The sequence below is a fragment of the Centroberyx gerrardi genome, chromosome 11, assembly GCF_048128805.1.
Source record: "Centroberyx gerrardi isolate f3 chromosome 11, fCenGer3.hap1.cur.20231027, whole genome shotgun sequence".
NCBI classification, from domain to species: Eukaryota; Metazoa; Chordata; class Actinopteri; order Beryciformes; family Berycidae; genus Centroberyx; species Centroberyx gerrardi.
Window position 1 is genome coordinate 29,412,977 of NC_136007.1, and position 24,785 is coordinate 29,437,761.

At 42.5% G+C, this 24,785-nt stretch overlaps 1 protein-coding gene across 1 annotated transcript; it reads right to left on the minus strand.

The window, feature by feature from the left end:
• Positions 1 to 6,501: 6,501 nt before the first annotated feature.
• tecta (tectorin alpha) lies at positions 6,502 to 24,635 on the minus strand. The gene is made up of 23 exons (XM_071911342.1): positions 24,572 to 24,635; positions 24,253 to 24,392; positions 23,814 to 24,101; positions 23,032 to 23,169; positions 22,768 to 22,933; positions 22,102 to 22,514; positions 20,883 to 21,453; positions 20,048 to 20,658; positions 19,383 to 19,953; positions 18,633 to 19,264; positions 17,092 to 17,749; positions 16,325 to 16,524; positions 15,271 to 15,651; positions 14,592 to 14,878; positions 12,679 to 12,959; positions 11,641 to 11,751; positions 11,008 to 11,210; positions 10,704 to 10,867; positions 9,843 to 10,091; positions 8,889 to 9,051; positions 8,707 to 8,791; positions 8,012 to 8,131; positions 6,502 to 6,599 (listed from the first exon to the last, which is right to left on the minus strand). Exons 1-23 carry the CDS (start codon positions 24,633 to 24,635, stop codon positions 6,502 to 6,504), a joined length of 6,594 nt encoding a protein of 2,197 aa, XP_071767443.1.
• Positions 24,636 to 24,785: the final 150 nt, after the last annotated feature.

A 24,785-nucleotide genomic window follows, 5' to 3' on the forward strand; every position in this document is an offset into this window, starting at 1 on the left:
TCTCTTCATTCTGCTGTTGAAGCAGGATTTATAAATAAATAGGATACATTTTGTTTTTTTGAATAATTCAGTGTCATATGATTCAGAACTTGGACGATGGAGATTACGAGGAGACCTTGAAGGCAGCATAAGCCTCCTGACTCAGACTTGACGAAATCAGGAGCAATGACATCTGAAGCCATTCAATCATTTTAGAAGGATACTATACAATTTTAACCGTTAAACAGCAATGTCATGCAGATACTATAGGTACAAAAATTATACCACAGAAAGTCATAGCCTATAGTAATATCACTATATACTCACTATGAGCACCACAAGTATACATACATCTTTAATCAACTTACCATAGTTAACAATTTAGGATAAGAAAGAAAGAAAGAAAGAAAGAAAGAAAGAAAGAAAGAACAAACAGAATTATAAACATAATGGGGCCCTATGGGTGGAGTGCTGAAAACTATTGCACTGCAGGGCCAATCACAGTATAATTCTATATTCTGAGTATCCAGTATCCATATTTATATAAAAGTAAAATATCATCCATACAAATCACATTTCTCCAGCAAACAGCATTTAAATTGTATCGCTGTTAAGTTTGTTGGGCCTTCATGGAAATGAAACCATTTTCTGTAGCGAATACAGTTGAAAAAGTTTGTCTTTTTATTGTACCTTATACACATTTAAAGATATTGTATGTTGGGACAAAATATCAGCCTATTGGCAGCTTCAATCCAAACACATGGATATCTGTATCAGCCTTCAAAACCCCATATGAGTCAACCCATTGGAGAAGACTTTGACATTAGTCTTTACACTATAGTTTGAGCTTAAAACAGCAAAGGCCCTGATAGGAAGCTTTGATAGCTGCCTTGTAAACCTTTATAGCTGTTTCAGCTCTCTAGTTTGGCTTGCAGCTTATGGCCCATAACAGAGAGCCATTAAATGTGCTGTGCTGGGCAGAGTCCAGTGCTTCTAGAGCCACGTAACGCACTCTACTTCGCTGATTAATCTGTTTATACCCACATGGTGAGGGGGTAATACTGATTTTAACTGATTCCTTTCATTCAAATACATGCAGTATGCTGTATGTGCGTACGTCAGTGAGGGAATACCTTGAGCAGAACTCATTTCCAAGCAAAAGCCTTAGGACAATTCTGCTATAGGGAATCCTGTTCTGTAAACCTTGTAATTACCACCCATAGAAATTATCTGAGCTATTACTTTTGTCACAGTCGTGGATGATGTTTCAGCTGATGTCACATCATGACACTTCAGGAAGTACATTTCTCTGGGTTTTTATGAGGAACACCCAGTGATCATGCTGAAGCACCCTGCCACAGCATGATCACGCTGAGGCGGGGTGCCCATGAATTATAGTGATAATTAAAGATTCTTGTGTTTCTTGATTTTGGCGACACCTTTGGTGATACGTGCTCATTGCTTCGGTGTTTTGCACTTGATGTAGGCAAACATAATAATGAAGACAATGTAGATTGCAGTTATAAATAATAAGAAAGAAAAAGAAAAACAGCCACATCTGCATCGCTCCTCAGTCTCACCATTCCTACTCATCTTGGAGTGCTTTTCATCTTGGAAAGGCAATGCTGATGTTCGCTGTAGTTTTGACTCGGAGTCGGTTGCTTGCCTTCCTCTTGTGATTAATCTGTTTCTTTTTTCTTGGATTTTATGTTGATGCAGTTTGAGTTTCTCTTTTCTTTGTCTGTTCAGCCATGGTGGCTATCACTGCTCATGCTGACTACCCAGTTCTTCTTCTGTTTATTCCAAACAAACCGGAAACTGGAAACGCATCACATTTCCTGTGTGGCAGAGGATTTGTCCCAGGAAAGACCTACCAGACACCGACTGGCTCTAGGTTGAATCACTATTGTGTTATATCAATCAGATAGAGAGTAGCAAAACAGACATTTATTTATATTAAAATGTCACAGATTGTTACCTTAAAGTAAACTAAACTTTAGAGCGGTAGAGATAAAAGCCATGTACAGTGCATTCTCAGTTATTACTGCTATTATCTAAACTCTCACTCACACTCACACTCATCACTTATGAATGGCATGTTATGCAACAGCACAGAGTACATGCATGCAATAAAAATTAATGAACACACAGACATGCAGGTTTGAGGTGGCTGCCACTGGCAGTGAGAGTGGAACGCAAATGTACACACTGACATACTAAAGCACACCCAAATAATTACCTGCTCAATTTCAAACACACACCTTGCATTACAACAAGCCAATCCCTTCATTCAAATACACATTGCATTCCCTCTTACACTCACACACACCCCACTGCAGACCTACAATCTGTGTGCATACATCAATGAGGGAATACCTTGAGCAGTGGTCATATTTGAGCAAACCCAGTAGGAAAACACTGCAAGGGAATCCTTTTCTATGAACCTCATGGTTACCCAAACGCTACAATGAATCACTTAATGAGGTGCCTTCAAGTACAGTAAAGTAACTTGTGCAGTGAGTCATGCAAAATCAAATACCAACATCATGTACGGTGAGGAAATAAATCACAGATGCATGAAATCTAAAGTACAGCCGGAACATAGAACATCTAATGATTTACGTGAACCCTGTTAATGCCTAATTGTTGCAAATTATATCATGAGCAGCATGCTTCAGTGGATATATTCTGCAAAAGAGTTTATAAAATAATCATGTTGTGCATGTTTCATATTAAGGGGTTGATCTTCTCAGTGTAATCTACATCTGACTAGGAAAAGAAAAGCCTGAAGCACACACACTCGTAAACACGCACACACCTATAGAATTATGTAACCATAGATATGCAACAGGTTTAACATTCAGTACAACAGGGAGGGAAACGAGGACAAGAGGCCGCCTTGCACTTGAGCAATGTTCTGAATACCAGCATGTCAATGGAAAACACTTGAATGGCATTTGAATAATTACATTTTGACTGCCCTAGATGTGACAGAATATGATTGAACTGGTTGAATTACTTTTGTGTATTGGAACATTTTACGGCCATTGGACATGTCTTCTGCTTCCCCATGTAGTGTGCAATGAATATGAAACTATAACTATATTTTACCCCATTCATACTGCAGTAACTTATCAGTAAGTAGGTACTCTGTCAATGTTTACTGTATTAGAGGTCAAACTGACCTCTAGAGGAACTTTGTATTTCGTGTGATTTGACAGCATTGCACTTCTCCATAAAAGCAATGTAAAGAGAGGATTTCTGTCATAAATGGTTCACCTCAGCAAACCCTTTTAAACCCAAACCATTAACTATGCATTTAACTGTAATTTCACATATTGTGGTATTAGTTGTTTTGAAGAATAATCTTCAGTTTAAGAGTGACCGTACTCTTCAAATGCAGTCAAGAAATGGTCTGGGGAAAGTATGGAATTCTGAAATGACAATTAAATTGCTAAATTAGATGCAGTGTCATATCTTCTCAGCGCCTTGCAGCGCCCCAACTGTAATTCATAATAATTACAATTCATATCAAAGTAGTACTCTGTTTAACATAATGTTATATAACTGTACATAAGTCCTTTTCTTGAACTATTTATGGCAATAACATGTAAATTTCATTTTCATGGGAAATAAAGAAACAGTCACCATATTACACGTGATGCTATACTGAATATTATAATTGTATTACTTTATACATGCTGTGCATCAAATAAACTTGACTCACACTGACTTTGAGAACTTTCTGATTTATTAGGGGAATTACGTGGAATGGAGCTGCTGCTCTCAAAGAACAAAACATCTTTTGGCCATGTTTCCAAACATTAAAAAAAGATATTGATTTAAAAAAAAGAAAAAGTCATTACAAATACCACCAAATTGACAAGGACTGTACATTTGTACATAGAAAGTGGCAAAGTAGGCCTACTCATGAAAAAAAATGCTACTTTTAGCTGAGAATTTCAATTCACCTCAGTAACAACACTGAAGGTTTATATAACAAGTTCAGTGACATATACTGACATTCACATTGCATAAGGTGCCAAATAGAAAACATTTGATAGGGACCATCCCAAGGTACCTAGAGAACCCAACACTTACTCTATTGATAGTATTTCATTTTGTCTCCACATGGCCATCTTATTAGGCAAAATGATGTTCATAATCAAACAGCCACAGCCAATGATCAGTGTTTATGGCAAGATTGATAGAAAATGCATGCAACGACATGAGAATACTAAGTAGCACAACTGATCAAGATAGAAATAATTGTAATGTTAATTATTTTAATGGTACAGCATGGCACAACTGATGTATTTCAAACAAGTTGATTGCATATCTTACAGTCACAACACATCTTGGGCGCTAATCTATAACACCGAAATTTGAGTTTTAAGATATATGAGATCAATTCACAATGTTCTGTCCTCACACATAAATAGTCATTTCATTCACAAAATCCACTTTGACATCCAAGATAAATGGATTCACAATGTATTCTCCCACTACAATCAACATTCTACACTGTTTGCATTATGAAATATACCATCCTGTCAGTAAAATATATGTCATAGAGAGTCATTCTGGAGGGACTTTACTGTTTTCTGATCCATTGCCCCATTGTTGCCACAAGCTGGTGTAGAATTTGTTGGTTTTGTATTATAAACTCTGTAATTAGTTGCTCTGGAGGTCAAGGCAGAACAATCAGGGAGTAAATAGATCAGCTCTCCTCTGGTTAAAGCTAGCCGGTAGACCTACTGTCCACTAGTCAAGCAGACAGTCAAGAGAATTTACATTCACACACATTTAATTCCAGATATTATCAGAAGTGGACATTTATCCTGACAAGTGGTGCCATAGATATGTGTGGAAACCTCTGGAATCACATTATGTTACGAATGAAGGGAATAAGTTGCAACCTTGGTGATTTTAATAATTCCGTAAAGTGGGCACAAGTAGGAAAATAAGATTAAAAATAGATTATGTCCCTGATGCGTCCCTGATTTTTTCAAGAAAGCGAGTGTATTAGTCAGCCTCTCCTTAAAAAACCCAGTCTGGATCCATCGCTCCCACAAAATTACAGGCTAATCACCAAGATCCCCTATCTAAAGTCTTTTAGAAAGTGCTTTCAAATCCGTTCTTGGATGTGGTGGAAAACAATAACATTTTAAATAAATTTGATTCCTGTTTTCGTGAGCTACACAGCGCTGAATCAGCTCTTCTCAGGGTCACTATTAGCTAATCAATAATACATGCTGCTTCTGGAGAGAGCTCGATTTTGCTCTCACATGGCCATTGATACTATTGAACATGGTTTCCTTCTTGAAATGCTTAGGGCGTGGTTGGGTGTTGTTGGATCTGCCAGTGAAGGGGTTGCATCATATCTATTAAGTACAACATTCCTGTATCATCCACTCCCCTGATGTGCGGTGTCCCCCAGGGGTCTATTCTTGGTCCTATTCTATTTTCGTTGTACATGCTTCCCTAGAGGCATATGATTTGTCATTTTAATTGCGTTTTTTATCACTGCTATGCAGACGATACACAGGTTTATCTATCATTAAAGCCTAATGATTTTAGCAGATTAACCATTTTGCAAGATTAAAGCTATTATTAAAGATAGCATGGCACAAAAGTTTGACCAACTTAACTTAATAAATTCTTGCCATTGGACCATAGCAAGCAAAATTTGGCAGAGTATCGGTCCACTAACATCCAATATCATGACCTCCTCTAAAAATGTCAGTGTTATTTCTAATCCATATATGAATTTTGAGCAGCATCTTAATTAGCTAACTGAGCCTTGCTTCTTCCAATTAAGAAACATTGCCTAAATCAAACCAGTTTTGTTGTTTCATGATTTGGACAGAATTCTCCGCATCTCAGAATCTCAGAATTCTCAGAATCTCCCTTCATTGGCTACCACTCAAATATAGATCTGATTTCAAAATTCTCTTGATCACATACAAGGCTTTGCATGGTCAGCCTCTAACTTATATTACTGAGTTGTTTTGTCCATACTCAGGTCCTCTGAACAGGGCATGTCAGCTGTTCCAAAGTTCAACTTGAAAACATAAGGTGATGGTGCCTTTGACTCTGGAACAGACTCCTTGTGACTGTTAGACTGGCCAACTCAGTCTCTGGTTTTAAGATAGTACTTCACAGCCACCTTTTCTGTCAGGCAATCTCTTAATATGTTGTGTGTTGTGCTGTGCCTTATGTAAAGGATGTATTTTGTGTCTTGTATTCATCTGTTTTATGTTTGTCTGAAAATATGAAGTACTTTGTGATTCTAGAAAGGTGCAATTCAATTAAGTTTATTTACTTACTTGGTTACTTTTGTGTACATTCAGTCGCACCAACAATATCTGGACTCAAAGATTTGTGAATGTAAATTCTCTAGCTTGTCTGACTGGCAGACAGCTGGTCTACTGGTTAGTTAATGCTGACATTTTGTGCTTCTTCAAGTCTTTTTCTGTTTCTGCTCTCTCTCATTTTCTCTCTTCCTTTCCTCATAGGAGGTTAGGAAAGGAGAAGAGTATGAGCCAGGAGCATGGAGATCACAGCACTGATGGTCAGGAGGACAACCAGAGGCGTAAGGCTACAACTCGAGCTCACAGCTGTGAAAAGAAGAAAAGAAAAAAAAGTTTAAAAAAAAAAAAAAAAAAGTTAGTTATAAAAAGTATTCACAAAATTAATTCAAAATACATTCATTTAGGATTTTTGGTCCTAATTTTCTCTAATTTTACTCTAATTCTACTAATTTTACTTTCTAGTTTTTTTTTAAATTGAAACCACTGGAACTGGAATCAAGTGTCACCCATAAGTGAAACGGGTATTCCACACTGTGCTCCAGAATTATGAAGCAAACTACACCCTGCATCCTAGCTTGCTAGCAGGAAAGTCAAAATTAGCCCAACTGAGTAAAATGGGTGCTTTACTTCTAGATTTTTCAGTTGTTGGAATTTCTATACTTTTACATAAATGTCTTAAATTTCCAATACACTTTGATATAAAAGAGAACTTTGAGAAGATTTGAGATATATTTTGACCTAATTTTGCAGTACAAGAAATTGTGCAAGAAGTCAAGTGGATGAAAACTTACATAGTCACTGTTTACTACCAGGAACATGGGACATGTTTCATTATTGAAATTTCTATAAAATTTCACAAGCTACACCTTGACTATGGCTAGATGGTAATGGAAAATGCAAATCTTTCCAAAAAAAGACAACAAATGCAATCTGAATAGAGTGGGGTTTTACATGAAAAGGAGTTCTCCCCTTTGTTTTTATTGTAACTGACAGCCTGAAAATTAATATAGAATACAAATACGAAGATGACCACCTGTCAACCACAACAGATTTGAGTTTTCAGTGTTGTGCATGTATCAAATGCATGTGGCTCTTATTACTTTGATTGCTCTGATTACTAGGCTGCAAGTTAATGCAAGTACATTGTAATAACTATCACACAAATTGCAATCTACTAGAAAGGATCTTATACAGTGCTATAATAATTTGTGGAAGTTGGTGTTGCAAAGTGTTGGTGTTCGGCGGGCAAAATAATGTGATTTACATATAATTTATATATATGAATAGTCAGTGAATAGCATGGCATTCTGATTTGGTCATTTTGGTGATATAGCACATTTTTCCCTGTGCAAACCTTTCGTGGATCTGAGCCTCAGTATATCATTTCAAGCAATGACTGACTGTATACTGGTCTCTGGCAGTGCCATTAAATCATTCACAACTATTCTAATACCTCATTCAATCCCTTGCTCCGGAGTCACTGGGGCGAATCGTTAGTCCCAATTCACTAAGAAGATTAGTTCAGAAGGAACAAGATACTCTCAAATTGCACGTCACCGCTGGACGGTGGAGAGACAGTGGCTTGGGGAATGTATCACCCTGATCTTTACCGGTTGAAATGTGAATTCTTTGATTGTGACTTGATGTGGCACGTGACTTGTTGGCTTTGTGTGTGTGTGTGTGTGTGTGTGTGTGTGTGTGTGTGTGTGTGCGCTTACCCCGACAGCTTTTGCCATCTCGTTGCAGCATCCCAGTCACACAGCTGCAGACAGGCCCAGTACCTTTACTGGTGCAGATCTGCTCACAGCCTCCATTGTTGGCCTCACACCAGTCCGCTTCTGAGAAAGAACATTTTTGCTCAGAAATTAGCAAAATTCTCACTCATTTCTGACTTTAATCTTAGAAATTCTGAGTTTTTTCTAGGAAATTTCAACTGAAAAAATATTTCTTGTGTTGCTCTGGACCCCTGGAGACCACCTGGACATAACTCTGAGAGCCACTGATTTGCATTAGTGTTTGTTTTCTCTTACGATGTAAATATTACTGGTTAAGGAAACGGAATCTAGAAATGTTCAAAATTTAGAATTTTTAAAGGACAGGTTACTTGTAGGTTAAAGAGATTATCAGAGAAATTTCAGCTACAGTACCAGCCATCCTTGTCATGTTTTTGTTATGTAGTATGAAACAGTCATTAACCATTAGCTCTGCTTTAATTAAAGGACTACACTGACTTTTTGGCAGGGACAGTTTGGCTACAGGAGGGGTCATCCACCAGCCAGTCCCTGACCTCTATAGAGGATGTGGCTGCCTCCACAATCCCCACTCCATGCGTCATAGTGCATATTGATGTTGGATGACCATCATTCATCAGCTCATTAAACCTGGACTGTTTTGATAAAGTGAGCATCCTTACCTCTCCTTCTGATGGGTCCCACAGACAATATGTGCTCTTTATGGTCACTGTCCTCTGAGTACATTCTTCTGTTGTGTGGACAGTTCTGAATGTACGATGTGCATAGATTAATACACAGTGGGCATTCTTATATGAACTTTTTTTTTAAAATGAAGACTTTTCTAGACCGCAGTGATCCTCACCACTTTGCAAGCATTTGTTTCCGAGTCACACAGGGAAACATCACAGTGGAGGTGGACCTCGTCATAATCCCCGATGAACTTGAACACCGTAACATGGAAGCGACAGGTGAGAGACACACCATTCTCTGCCATGCCAATAGTGTTGTCCTTGATGTTTGGACACCTAAAGAGAGGGGCAAATATTGAAGAAATACACCAAGTTTTTACGAGATGATTGTTGATCAGTTTACCTGTTAAGTGATACTAACATTCATCCCAGTGTTCCATGCTAACACATTAGCATACACTATGTTGAGTGATAGTAGGCTCCATGCTAACACTTTAACATACACTATGTTGAGTGATAGTAGGCCACTAGCATTATCCAAAGTAAGAAGGCAGACATTTAGTAATAAAAAGTTGTTAGTGGTTTTATTTATTGTATTTTTAAAATGGAATATAATTAACTCAATGCAGTCAGGTTAATTTTTGGAACAATTTCAGGTGAGTAGCGATGTTTTCATTTGCTGCACTGTGATTTTTAGCCGTACACAATCTCCCATCACTAACCAACTTCACTTCCTATGGAAACAGGGAAAGTAGTCGCTGATAGTTCAAAACAGTACCTTGGCTGCAAATCATTTTAAATGACTTAGGCTACCATTTAGCTTTAGAGCTGCTACAAGTTCTCATTGTCTCATTTTTAAGATGCTAGTGGCCTACTATCCCTCTGCATAATGTATGCTAAAGTGTTAGCATGGAGCCTACTATCACTCAACATAGTGTAAGCTAAAGTGTTAGCATGGAGCCAACTATCACTCAAAAAAAAAATGTATGCATTACTATTGTATTCATAAGTTTCACTCTCACCACTATTATCTCCCCACGTACAGTGTACATGGTTCTACAATTCAATATTAAATCAGAGCCCTAATGTGTGTATTTTGGCGTTTGAGAACCCCTGACTTAGCCTACCCTCTCTCTATGATGATATAGCGTAGGCGGTCACTACTGTAGCGGGACGGTGTGGCCCAGCACATGTTCACTATGAGGATGAGCTGGTTTTCGTCCGCCCCCTCCACAAAGACGCCCACGAAGAGGATGTCCCGCGTGCTGAGCACCACCTCGCCCTCCCTGTACGGCTGTCGGTACGAGGAGTTCTTATATAGCGCCATCTTGGTGATGAAGTTTCCTTCCTGGGTTGGTAAGGTGAGGTTGATCACACTGGAGGATGGTGGGTAACGAGGAGAAAGAGAAAAGAGAGAGGAGAGATCAGGTAAGATAAAAGCAGAAGCCTACACATTTTAGGACAGAACGTGTGATTGAGTACTGTAGTCTGTAAAAATAGAAAAACTAAATGTAATTCCAGATTTGTGGCTTCTGTATCATCTCCTAACTGTAACCTAGATACATTAAAGTTGCATAGAGCATGATGCTGCATTCATGTCATATGGGAATATCCGATAAAAAGCAAGACGGTTAAAAGCAATGTGTTCACACATTCAGAATCGTTTGAAGTCACCAAGATGCCATGATTGAAGTTTTCAGTAGATTTTGGTTGCCATGGTATTTTTGTGTTGTGATCACAAAATTATATGTGAGGTATGATGAAACTCATTCATTTTGTTTGTTTTACTTGAAAGCAATATGAATATTTACTTGTTGGTGGCATTCAGAATTCAGAGAAATCGGTATCCATTGCCAGACACTGAATTCCTAAGTAGCGTGTACAAGCTGAAAGCGGACGTGAGTGGTGTTTCCAAGTAGGAGACTGGTATCTACCATCTTTCCCATGGGACATGAATGCAGCATGAGGCTATGTGTGCTCCATCTGACCTGAGCATGGGTTTGAGGACAGTCTCCAGCGAGATCTTCAGGTCCAGTTCATAGGCACAGGAAAATTCTACGTTGATGGTCTTGTCTCTGGTGATGACGTTCCCGGTGTTGTTCACACTCTCTATCCACACTGTGTTCTTGTACATGATGTGCGTGCCATTCGACTGTCAGAGTGGTGACCGGACATTTGGAAAATTCAGAAAACAAAGAAAAAAAAAGTTTGAAAAAAGGGCATCCAACATAAAATGTATTGGCTTAACTGAGCTAGAAAGCATATGATATGAATTAATATAAGGTCTCTGACCTGTACAATGGAGCCGCAGTGTCCCTTGGTGTTGTTGATGTGGAAGGAGATGAAGTCCTCTCCCTCGATGCCTGGGCAGTGCTGGTCGTTAATCCTCACATCCTCTCTTTCGAAGCCCAGCTGGAAGAGCTTACACTTGGAGATGGAAACCTCCATCTGGGCGTGTTTACAGATCACCTCCGCCTGGATGATGTCATCATCACCTGGGACAAACAAACATTATGTGACATAACAAAATCATTCAAACTACATAGGAGGGTCAGACCGATATATCACTTTTATATTCAGTCTCTGATATGATGGATGATATGATGTATTTTATTTGATTACATATTTATTATAAAATTGATCAATGCTACACTGGTTGTCTATGGGAAGCCATAGAAAATGGCTAAAATTTAATGGTAGAATTTGACTATATTGAATATAAGCACAAAATATTGGCAGCTTCAAATCCAAAAATACCAGTTTTGGCCTTCAAACACTTCATATTGGTTGAATCCTACCACATAATAGCATTTACTTGAATTGTGTATTAATTAGTAAAGATGACATCAAAATTGGCTTGTCCAGGTTTTATGAATATGACTCCCTTTCTCCCTTACACCTCCCCATCCCATATGAAGCACTCACCCCCAGGGCTGCTGGGTAACTCCGGACAGCCACACAGGTCGCCTCCATTTTCCTGCTCACATGTGTTGTTTGTGCAGATCTCTCCTGCACAGGGGTCGTAGATCCATTCTGCTAAAGACAGGTCCACGCACAATGTTAGCTGTCACACACAAGGCATAAAGCTCATAAGCTCACTTAAAAAATTAAGTGGCTGGAATATTTTATGAGGCAACTGTGTAGTTAATGACATGATATAAAGTGAATGTAATGTAATGCCGACTTGGCCGACTCAAAAAAAATATGGAGAGATTTGTGACAAAAAAATGCATCTATGCTTCTAATGGTCTTAAAATCTGATTGTAATGCATCACAATGCACTTCAAATAAAGTGTTAACCATAACATTAATGCATTGGCAATGCCATTTTGTGTTAGTCAAGTTAAGTTTCCCATTATTCTGGCACCCCGAAGCACCTACTGTACCAAGATGCAATAAAACCTGTTTTCACCCTCTCACCCCTCTGGCCCTGCCATGCCATGTATCTATCTACTTGTGCGGCTAACATTGTGATACTCAAAGCTGCAATATGCAACTTTTTCACATTAATTGAATTAACATTAGTGAGCTAGTTGTGGCTATCAGAGTGAGGCTAGCGGCCACAGCACAGCAACAGTGAAGCTAAACATGCGGCAGACAAGACCCATTCAAAAACAGCGAACATTAGCATTCATTTTCTACACTGGTGACATCTGGCCTCATAGGTCACAGCTGGCGTATAGGTAGACAGGTAGGTTGCTAACCAGGTTGCTATGTAACAAGCTAGCAGTGCTAGAATATCCCAATGAGTACATCAGACAGCTCATCAAGATCAGTGACAAGTGTTGGGCCGTGAACTTGCCCAATAGAGGGGGAGTAGCCGGGACTAGCAATACATTTTCACTGCCTCAAGGCAAAAAGTTGCATATTGTTAACAATCTGATGTTAACAATCTGGAGACTAGCTATGCCATGCTTGTGTCATGTGTCTGTCAGGAAGGCTGGCGCCTGGTGGTGCCCTTACAGCAGTTCTCTTGGGTGATCCACTTGGTGGTGAGGGAGCCCAGGGAGCGGCAAGCCTCGGCATAGGCTGCCAGTGAGCCACAGACCTGAGCCTTGGGGTGATTGTAGCAGCCGTCCAGGTAGCAAGACTGGTAGAAGGGCCGGGGGTCCAGCAGGCCGTGGCAGGGCTGGAAGAAGCCCTTCATCTCGGTCAGCTTCTGGCAGCCATCTTCACCTTGCAGCCCTAGCACTGCTGTGTTTTCACAGGACTGGGCCAACGCCACATACTGGGTCTCATCACAACTAGAAGAGAAAAGTCTGGAATCATAGGGAAATTTCCAGCTAAACGAGTATCAAAACTGCAGGTCAAATGTCAGATTCCACCCTCCATAATGAGACCAGAAACCCACTGGTCTTCTAGACCCCAGACTTTCAGACACCATGGATAGCTGAATGTTACAGAACAGATAAAGAGATACTAGGTTAGGTTTAAAGGGGCAAAATGAAAGGTTTTTACTGCCCCATAGCACAAAAAATAGCAAAATGACCATAATGTATCTGTGGGAGTTTGATAAGGTTGTTGATCAATGCAACTCAACAATTACATCTGAGATTTTTGGCTTTCAAATGTCACTTTCTGGCCCCTACTCTTTTTTTGGACTCCCCCACACATTGCGACACATTTTAGCTACGAAGGCTAAAAAGCCTTGTCCCCAAACCAAAAAAGCAAATGACAAAGCAATATTACTATTCCAGTATTTAGCATGGTGATATATTACCTCTTCACTACATGTTTCTGTTGGATCTCTGCTCTAATTAGCTAGCTTACTCCTCTCTATTGTGAAGATGACTTTGACTTTATTGTTGTTGTCAATTACAGGCCGCCATATTTCAAGAGGACGGAAGAGATGTGCCTGAGATCTGTCATTGTTACAATTCCTACTGGTCACCAATAGAGGCTAACAGAAGTCATAGATTACTTAAAGGAGAATACCGGTGTCATGTAGAGTTATAGCACATTTACTACTGTCTACATCTAGTTTACATTCCCCCCAGTAATTCTGCAATGCATGCCGCACAATTTTTTTTTTTTTTAAATTTACAAATAACGTAATGTGCACACTGATATGAAAACACTCAACTCAGCCACAATTAAATAACAAAACAGAAACTTCGACAAAACCAAATTATGCTTTCATGTTTACTGTGATAGATTATCTAGCTGGGGTTATTTTCTTTATTTAGGTCTATTGAAGTTCTTTTTCATACTGTACAAGAATGAATGGCAACAAATGTCTTCTTCTGAAAACGAGCCCTGATATCTCCAACTATGCTGTGTGCAGAAACCAGCAGGAAGAATCAAAAGGAGAGAGGCAACCTAGACGATTGGCACAAACTTAAAATAACCTAAAATAAAACCCACCAGTGTTATACTTTAATGCTAGGGATGGGCATTTCAAGCAAAAATACTATTCGATATTCACTGGGAACTATTCGACCATTCTTCAAAGATCACCCTAGCTAAGCCAGCTACCTAGTCCGGCTAAATAGCTATGGCTTGATTAGCCCCAAACCGAGAGCGTTAAAACGAGAGAAGGACCGGTTCGGGGCTAATCAAGCCATAGCTATTTACTACTAGCAAGCTATATAGGCGGACGTTAGCATAGAGCTAGCTAGCTAAGCCAGCTACCTAGTCCGATTAGCCGATAGAGGCGCCAGTAAAAACAAGGGAAAATATACTTTTTAAGACAAGACGATAGTCGCATAAACTATTTGATTTTTTATAATTTAATGACTATTCGAAAATTCGAAAATCATGACCCATCCCTATTTAATGCCCCTTTAAATCTATTTTGTGAATGACCTCCAAACTGCTCCAGAAGAATACTATCATCAGCATACTATCCAATCTGCCGTGCCTCTGCCGAGCCTCACCTGTTCTGCATACCGTTGGTCTTCCAGCTCTGGGCCAGCTCCAGGGCGCTGACAGCCGGCTTGCCCCTGGAGGTGGTGTAGTCGTCGTTGGGGTCTCCATTGAAATTCCCACACAGGCCACACACCTTGTTCTGAAGCCGCTGGCCCATGGTGATGCTGAGGGTGTTGAAGCGGTTGTATCGGACCTGGATGTCCTGTTGCGTGTCGATGACCAAGAAACCTTCAGAGGTAGACAGACGTGTCATTAGCCCCGTTACAAAGGGTACTGATACTGGTGTGCCGTTGACCTGTGAAGAGAGAGAAAAGATAGAGATTCAGATATTAGTGGTGTGAAACATGCATGATCACAAAGCAGCATGTGTCTTTTTTTTAAAAAAACGCTGTAATCTGAAACAGCATTTAAGACACTAAAACTCTCCATTGAACCCCAAGATAATACTACCACTACTACTACTAGTATTTTACATAACTTAAATCAGTTCAGGTTAAAGGTTTCCCATAGACAACCAGTGTAGTACTGATCAATTCTACAATATACAGTATATGCAGTCAAACTGCATTATATCCATCATATCAGAGGTGGACGATATACAATTTGTAATAAAAGGGAAGTATTGGCCTGATAGTTAGGGTTAGGTTAGGTTTAGGGACATATATATCGGTCTAACCCTTGTCTCACCTTGACAGTGCTGCCAGAGATGAGTATATTCTCCTCGTTGATGTAGAGATAGATATGGGAGATGGTGGTGAGGTTGGGTGTGCTCCACTTATCGAAGTTGGCGATGAGCTGGAAGGAGAGGTCAGGCAGCTTGTGACAGTTTGTGGACAGGACAAAGGAACAGGAGGCCGGGAGGCGCAGCGACGCCCCATCGAAGGTCCTGAAGACCCCGCCGCCGGACGCCACGCAGTGTTGGGAGCGCCGGGCGAAGCAACCCCGCACGCCGTGGCGCAGGGCGCAGTCCTCATCGCCCTTGCAGCGCCGCGGGTCGCACTGGATCAGGTTTCGTCCGATGCACTGGCAGCGCTTGGTGCAGTCGCTGTTCCAGAACAACTGCTTGGGCTGAGATAAAGAGAGTAGAGGGAGGGTGAGGGGGATAACGTTGAGTATGTACTATCATACTAAACATTGTAAACATTTTACAAAATATAAACTTGCTGAGCCTGTTGTGAAAGTGCTGTCACATCTACTATAATGAATGAAGTAGGGTTCAACCGATATGGATTTTTGAAGGCTAGTAGGCTATCGATGCCAATATTTTTTGGATTGAACCTGCCGATACCTGCCGATATTCAGTATCTTTAAATTTGACCATTTTCATGCCAAAGATTTTCAAGGATTCAGTGTGTCCCCCAGAATTGTATTCCTGTCTTATTTTGTGTAGAAAAAGCTCTGAAACAGCATTTAGACCATCATGTGACACTAAAACTCTCCACTGAAACCCAGACTAATGAAATTATTTTAGGTGGGTTAGCAGCTCCTCAAGGCGAGGTGAGGCACTCCTGAAGCTGCTTCAGTGTTTTAAAAATGGAGGAACCACCATGATATCAGAGGTAGATGACATTAACTGGCCGATGTGTGAATTTTAACAAAATCCCAATATTGCCCTGATAAATCAGCAAACAATGCATCGGTCTAACCCTAGAATGACAGCTTACATCTATCAGCTGTATATTCAAAATTCAATTGTGCCATTTTTCCCATTCAGTCCGTGGATTGCAGATGTGAGACTGACCTCGTAGTACTTGCCATCGGTGTAGCAGCCACAGTTTTGAGGCAGGATGCAGCTCTTGCCGTTGAGGACATAGCCCTGGTCACACTGGCACCCTTCTACACAGTCCTGGGTGCAGTCCCTCTGGCCACGGGCAGGGGCGCACTGTGGCGGGCACACCGACATGCAACTGGAGTAATGGCTGTTAGGTGGACAGCTCTGGACTGAAAGCAGGCAGGTTGGCAAAGACATTAGCTGATGATTGTACTGACTACATTGTACCACACAGCAAATTTTCCAGTGTTAATAAGTGTTAATGTTTCAGTGGCAATTATTCAGAGTTGCAAAGTGTTGATTGGAGAGCTGTTTGTCCAATACAAACATTGTTTGTAAATGTTAATACAGCTAATATGGAGTGTTAAATTCACTCTGATGGGTGAACAGTGAAAGAAACACTCGCATAGTGTTGATTTTTACATACTGAGTCAAATTAACACTGCGGATTTTGCAGCGTACCGTTTTATTTAGCAGGAACAGCTTTTCCAGATTATAGACTGTGGACATTTAATTCATTCATTCATTTGCAAGTTGACACAGGGACTGTGGAGAATTGCATTAACTCCCCATTAGCAAATTTTCTATTGTACTCGCCTTAATATTGGATTCACACATGTACATTGGAGAGGTGAATGTGCTATAATGTAGACAATTTCCCAATAAGTAGAAGTCTGGAAGTGCAAGACCCTCGCAGTTACACACATAATCAAAGACATGCCCAGACATGCACTCACCACAGGGCGTGTCACTCCTCCAGCCAACAACAGGCACTCCTTGGGTCTGACAGGTGCTGGCATAGATCTGAAGCCAGTTGCAGATTGTGTCCTGGGCGCCCTGGTCCAAACAAGTGTCCTGCAGGCAGCTCTGATAGAAGAACGCTGGCCCCACCTTGCTGTGGCAGCGTGCAAACACACCTCCTCGATCCACTATCAGCCCACACAGCCTCACCGCCTCAGGCTCCACAAACACGTACAACCCATCCCCGATGTGGAAACGTATGCCCGTGTTGCCCTCGTTGACGCCGTCCTCGGTGCCAATGTTCATGTTGGCATCTGCCACCATAAGAGGGACATCATTTGCCAGGCTTTTCTCTCCCATGCCACAGCGTGGGCAGGAGTCTCCACAGCCTACCTGGCAGAAGGTGTCCCTCTCTGCCCAGGCCATGCCCCAGTCAGTGGTGGTGAGGGTGGGTGGGTATAAGGGCATGCCCTGGCACATGCCGCAGGAGGTGTTGTAGAGGTTCTGGGGTAAAGTCAGCAGGAGGAGAGTGTTCCAATCAAAGGCCACCTTCAGGCCAAAGTCTGTCTCCAGAATTAGCTGCATGCCAAAGGTGAAGATGTTGACCTTCCCTGGGCCCAGCTTCAGAGGAAGGTACAGACGCTCCTTATTCACCTGGGCAGACAGAGATGAAATAATACTGGTTCTTATTCTTTATTAGGATCCCCATTAGCTGAGACATCTCAGCAACCACTAGTCTTCCCTTGGTCCACAGTCACAGTCATACCTGAGCGTTTTTCATACTAATTTAGAATCTCCAATCCACTTGACTTGCAAATTCCACACAGAAAGAACTGTGAATGAAACCCACATCCTTTTTGCTGTGAGGCCACAGTGCTAAACACTGAGCCACTGTGCCGCCTCTCTTGCTTTATGACCAACAATGTGTATATGCACTCTTGCATTTCTTTGTGTTTCTCATATAATCTAAATGTATGTGTATGAGAGAGAGAGAGAGAGAGCAAGAGAGAGAAAGAGAGAGCGAGAGAGAGAGAGAGAGAGAGAGAGAGAAAGAGAGAGAAAGGGAAAATGTGTGGGTGTGCGCGTGTGTGTGTCTGGGGATATGAGTGTTGGATTATGTGTGTGTGTGTGTGTGTGATTTCTGGTTCTCCTCAGATCTTCGAGTCAGTTTGTGAACCCATTCCAAATGTCGCTCAGGGTCAGGGTTTTGTCTGAGCCAAATCCAGCCTGATAAAAGATGCCCATTGAAATCAGATCCACCTTAAGCCAATCAAAGAGGAATTCACCCTCTACCTGGTTATTCTATCGGCTTGATTAGAAATAACTTGCCCTCATGTATACAACAACTACGACCTTCACGGGTCATGCAAGAATAGAGTATTAACATGAAATATGTGTCAAATCTCATAACAAATTACTGTAGACTTCTGACACAGCTTATGATCACCTGGCACATTCCTTATTCCAGGTATTCTCTGAGGTGAAAACAATATAATATTATGCTTTCGTTTACTGTTGTCCCCCTTCATGCACTCACCGTTACAGTGTTTTTGTAGCTTCGTGACACTTCAATCTCATAATCGTAGACCTCCAGGACAAAGCCCCTCACCCAAATTGCCTGGCCTGTGTCTCTTTCCTCATTACGAGCTGCCAATTTGAATCGAGGAAAGATACCAGAACCTCCAGTGATTGTGGCACGGTCCTCTCCCCCACAGGTGGTGGTGGCCATTCTCAGAGTACAAGAGCTCTGCAGCTCAAATGGTACGCCACCAAAGGGCAGAAAGTGTCCATAACCAGCTGCCACACATAGGGCCTCAGTTCGCGGCTGGCAGACATACAGGCCATCGCTCTCCTGGCAGTACTCCTCAGGGTGGCAGGGTGCAAGCTGACAGTATACACTGTTGTCAGAGCCATTGCAGTAGCAGCGCTCCTGGCACTCCCAGTCACTCCAGAAAGTCTGATTGGTGGCCAGCTGGCGCCCATGACTCATGCAGCCACAGTCACTGCGAGCCACACACAGGCCGTCCCGCAGCGCAAAGCCTTCCTCACACTGGCACCCCTCCTGGCATGGCAGAGGACATGGCTCTACGGGTTCATCCAGGTTGGCACAGGTCAGAGGGCAGGCGGTGGTACATTCGTCAAAATGACTGTTCTGTGGACAGGGCAGGGCTGCGAGAGAGACAGAAAAAAGAGATAAGAAAAAGGAATAGAGAATGAATGCCAAAGACCACATTGACGTTAGAGGCATCAGTATAGAGCATTTTACAGTAGAAGTAGATCTACTCACGGCAGTTGGTGGCGCTCCTCCAGGAAGCCAGGCCGACTTGGGCATCCTGACAGGCGGAGGCATAAGCCTGCAGTGAAGAACATAGAGCTGAACGGTTCCCCTCCCTTACACACATGTTATACAGGCAGTTCCTGAAGAATGGCGAGGGGTTGACTGCTGTATGACATGCCAGGAAGGAACTATTCCCCGGGTCATTGATGTTACCACACATCCAGGGACTCTGGTAGAGACGCAGGTCTGTGCACATTCGATAAAGGTCATCACAGTCACCGTTACAGGTGAGGTCATCTGCAATGGCCCGCCAGCCCTCGGTGAACTGTTCGGTGGACTCGGCCAGACGTCCGTTAGGGAGGCGGAGGTCATCAGTGGCGTTGCTGTTGAAGACGCCGCACAGACCGCAAGTAACATTGTAGAAGAGGGTGGAGAGGGAGATGTTGAGGAATCCCTGGCGTGTATAGTGGACACGGAGCAGACCACTGGCCTCCACCACTGTGGCATTGCCTGGTGCTTTGTAGATCATCATTGTCTCCATTGGGTGGACATATGGAAGCACCACTGGTTCACCGTTCAGCTGGAAGGCAAAAAGGTGTCAGTAACCATAGACAATCAGCAGCTGGGTTAAGCCCCATAACAAAAGGTTTTTGCCCTGTAGAGAACATACTAACCTTCACTGTATCAAAATCCAACCCTCCCATCTGAGCCTCCAGGTTAGCCACCCTAACTATCACAGGTCTCTTCCAATTGGGGCCTTTGTTCACTAGCCGCCTGCCTATCTTCACCTCCACATTTGTCCCATTAACTGGCACTGGACCACACAACTTCAGCAGATAGTAGGAGTTGTCATCTGGGAAGGGCAGGACGGCGCCATCAAAGGTAGATGTCACCGTGTTCTGGGTGACTGAACACACTCCCTCCTTCCGAGGGTAGCAACCCAGTAAGCCCACCTCTGCCACACACACCTCACCCTCCTTACAGGAGTCATTGAAGCAGGAGACTTCCCCATCAGGCCCGCAGATGCAACGGAGGGTACATTCACCTCCTTCACCATTGGAGCTTGCCCAGAAAGTTTCATTAAGGGGGTAGTAGAGGCCGTTATGCTCACAGCCACAGTCTTCACGTAGTACGCAGCGACTGCCACTGAGGACGTAGCCTGGGTCACACTGGCAGCCCTCAATGCAAGGGTGGGCACAATACAGGGCAGAGGTGAGGTCTGAGCAGGAGGCGGGGCAGGCGCTCGTACACACCTGGTAGCGGCTAAACTCTGGACATGTCAAAGCTAAGAGCAAGTAAGAGAGAAGAAATGGTGTCAAATCCTAAAACATAGACAGGTAAATTACAGTGTAAGTTGAAGGATCTGTTTAGACCCACTGGAACTTAAAGTTGCTATGTGTAGCATTTTAACATCAAATAAATCATTAGCACATTAATTTTAAGACATTAATATAGAGTTGAAATGCTACACATGGCACCGTTAATCAAGCACATTATCACAGAACTCACCACAGAAGGTGCGAGATCTCCAGGATCGTATAGTGACACCCAGGGCCTGGCAGGCCAGAGCATAGGCCTGGATGGCCTGGCAGAGTGTGGTGATGTTATCCCTGTTGCTGCACATGTCATATACACAGCTATAGACAAAGGCTGTAGGGTCCACTACAGCTCTACAGTCCCTAAAAGGTCCATCGGTTTTATTGATGAGGCCACAGTAGTCAGGGCGAAAGTAAAAGGCTTCGGTAAGTGGGTCACATACACTACAGTTGTGGGCACAGCCGTCTGTACACCTCCAATCTGGGTCTTCTGCTCGCCAGCTACCGCCTAACTCCACCACACTCTCTGCTAGCGACCCATCAGGCAGCACAGGGTCATCAGCAGGGTCATCATTATAGTTACCACAAAGACCACAAGTGTTGTTGAAGTAGGAACTGGGTAAGGAGATAGATGCATAGTGTTGGCCATCATAGGTTACCAAGAGTCCAAAGTCTGTTTCTAAGGCAACAGCAACCCCAGACTGGTACACCCTGATAGCACCAAGCTGGAGTTGGACTGGCAAGGTCTTCATCAGTCCATCCACCTAGAGTAGCAGTGGGAAATTCAGAACAGGGACAATGGATGAATGTACAAAAATGTTAAGTTTTGTCAACATAATGACAATGGAGACTGTTTTGACATTCTTGCTTCCCCTATATCACGACAAAAACCATTGCACTTGGCGTTAACATGTTTCCTGGGTGTCAGACTGCGGAAAATGCCTAAAATTCAGGTGTAAATGTACCCAAGATGCACTGAAGATCCGATCATCCAGACCCCCTCCAGAGGTGGTCAGAGACATATTTGGCCACATTAATAACAAGGTGTAAATGCAATGGGTCTCCAATCTACATACAGGAGCTACATAAATGGAAATACACTTTCGTGCAAAGATCCAACCAGGAAGCACACACAAATCAAATACGCGGCAGGCAGCTCTCATAGTAACATACTTGTCAAAAATGGATCGTCAGGATATTCATGGGTTGGGAAACAAGCGAGACAAAGAGTTTACCATCAATTTTAAAGGGCGTAAATATGACGAGAGGAAGTGACGTGCGTGACAATCTGGTATGCCGGAGACCCATTTTAATACCAGGTGTAAATATAATATAGTTTAACCATATCTAGACACAATACATATTCGAGATGCATGTTAATGCCAGGTGTAAAGGGGGCCGTAGACTCTCACCTGAACCATTCCCAAACTGCCCTTGGGCAGCGTAACTCGGTGACCGTACACATCCACCGTGACGTCCCTGAGCCAGGAAACAGCAGCGACCCCGCGGTTCTCATTTTTGGCCTCCACACTGAAGAAAGGCAGCCCTGCCACCTCCCAGCAGGGCCGCGCCAGCAGGTAAGAGCAGGTTCCCTGGAAGTGGTAGAGGAAGCCATCGAAGGTGTGGTAATGAGGGTCACCAAACACCACGCAAGTGCTAGTGCGGGTCGGCTGGCAGTAGAAGGCCCCTTCCTGCTGCTCGCAGGTCTCCAGCTGCCCACATGGAGCCTCTTGGCAAAGCACCTCGTTGTCCATATCTAGACACCGGCATCGCTGTGAACACTGGTCAGACAGCCAAAAGATTTCACCTCTTCTGTAATAACGCCCTGGAGAGGAGAAAGATGGACACACATAATAGACATTAACAATTACAAGTACAGTTAGACAGATATAATTTAAGACCTTGGTTGTCTACCTGATAACACTTTTACAGACTGGAACCCCAATATTTCAGCAATATAAAGTAATATAGAATGATAAACTAGGGAATAATTATTTTTAAACTCTATGTAGAGTTAGTTAAATTGCATTTTCATATTAGTGTTTGTTGAATAAAGTAAAAATAAAATTTGAACTTACCATTGTAGCTGCAGCCATTGGCAGGATCTATCAGTTCAGTGTCTATACGGAAGAACCAGCGACCAGGAAGATTGACATTGGTTGTCTGTTCCATGTTTACTACATCATTTGACCGTGACCCTGGCAGGTTGAAGAAGTGGCCAATGTCTCCACCATTGAAACCTGACTGAAAAGGGGAAAGGTGTGAGGGATGTGAGGTGAAATGTTTATCATTCATTTCTTCCATTACAGAAAATGATGAGTGGTCTATAAGTCATAGAATACCTGAGCTGTTGTCCCACCCAATCCTGTCAAAGGATCTCCACCACTGGCTGTCCCTGTGCTCCATGTGATTTCTCCATAGTTGAACATAGAGAAGAATGTCACACCATCTGAGATGAGTACACTCTGGAATGTGTTCACCTTTTAATAAAAATAAGAGAATAAGAATAGTTTTACCAAGGCAAAAATGAGGAAATACACCCTATCAAAACAAAATAAAAACTACAATCTTTGAGAAGTAAGTTGCATTTGAGAACCCGGTTTTCAAGAACACAAGAACCCTATATTTGCTGACTTGATGGAATATTAAAGCTGCACTAGACAAGATGTTTATGTAAAAATACAACCATCTTATCAGCCTAAATCAGGAAGTGGGGCTGCAACAGAGAAGAGCGTCTCATCCTCCCAAATTGAGATTCGCCCTATTTGCCCAAAATGATTACTGGTGTCAGCAATGGACAATGGCGGGAAATCTTCTCCAAGAGTGAAATCCAAAAGTGTCTCCTAAACCGCAGTAAGCGAGCGCTGCGTCCAGAGAAAGCTGGACTCACCAACGACGGCTGAACCTCTTCACCCCCTCCACCCCCACCAGATACTAAGAAGAAGACATTTCGTTTACTGACGTCTCCTTTAAAGGATTTCTGGGTGATGAAGTGCTTGTTACCTCTCGCTGCCATTTGGGGACACCAATGTGCGAAGTTGCCTAGTGCAGCCTTAACAATGAAAGAGATCAGGTACCAGTTTCTCACCACCTAACTGTGTGAAAGTAGGGTTTTGTACTTTACCGGGGTTGTCTGGCTGCCTCCGTAGAAGGTGACCTGGTGCCATGTTGCAATAAAAACCCAGGTGGCTGTGAAGGTGGGCATGTTTTTGAAGTACTTCCGGACATCTTGTGTTGCCCGCTCCAGTATTACTGGTTCGGTGGACTCTCGGTAGTACACGTCTCCCCGGATACCGTTGTGCACGTCTGCCCAAAGCGGGGCAATGAATGATCTGCTGTCACTCAGGGGAAAGGCCTCTGGTGTGAACTGGCTAACTTGCACATGGAAGGAGATCACACCATTGTTGTTGACCTGTGAGCAGAAAGGAAAGGATTGGTGTATATTTTATATTATAATGAATATGCCTCAGGTGAAAAGAATGCTAAGTAGATGGTTGATGGATTTCTTTTCATTTAATGATAATGCAGTTAATGGTGACATGACGGCTTTGATGAAGGCTTACATAGATGGTGCGGTAGGGGACATTGAAGAAAATGAATGGGATGAGCAGAGTAATTTCTGGTGAACTCCCATCATCCATCTTGGGGGTCTCTAGATCCCTATGGCCGGGTCCGAAGGGGTACAGGATATCCTGAGTACTAGCTAAAGGGGAATGAGGTGAGAGAGGTCATGAGATGGACTTTACTCAACACGAAAGGATGAAGGAATTGGCCGTGGATGATGAGCTTCACACGCCATTGCTTGTAATACATAATTGCCAAAAATGTACTGGGTGTTGACATTATTTGGAACATGTTGCTGTAAAGAGAAGTATCTCCTACCTGCTGTCTGTGCAAAGACGCTGAGGAGGTGGAGCAGAATGACTGGATTGCCTGGCCTGACCATCCTAAATGTAAGAAAGAGAAAGAGAGGAGTTGAATGAGATGAGCGGCTCTATTGACATCATGATTAACAGGGAGGGAACCATTTGGCTCCTTGTGATATCACCTCCCCACTTACTGAGTAGCACTATTGGGATCAATCAGAGGGACTAAT

Coding starts and splice junctions, on each gene's coding strand:
- tecta (XM_071911342.1), bottom strand. CDS start 24,635: ATGGTCAGGCCAGGCAATCCAGTCATTCTGCTCCACCTCCTCAGCGTC. Junction 22,515..22,767: donor CAATGGCTGCAGCTACAATG/GTAAGTTCAAAT, acceptor TCTCCTCTCCAG/GGCGTTATTACAGAAGAGGT. Junction 10,092..10,703: donor GTCCTCAAACCCATGCTCAG/GTCAGATGGAGC, acceptor ACCATCCTCCAG/TGTGATCAACCTCACCTTAC.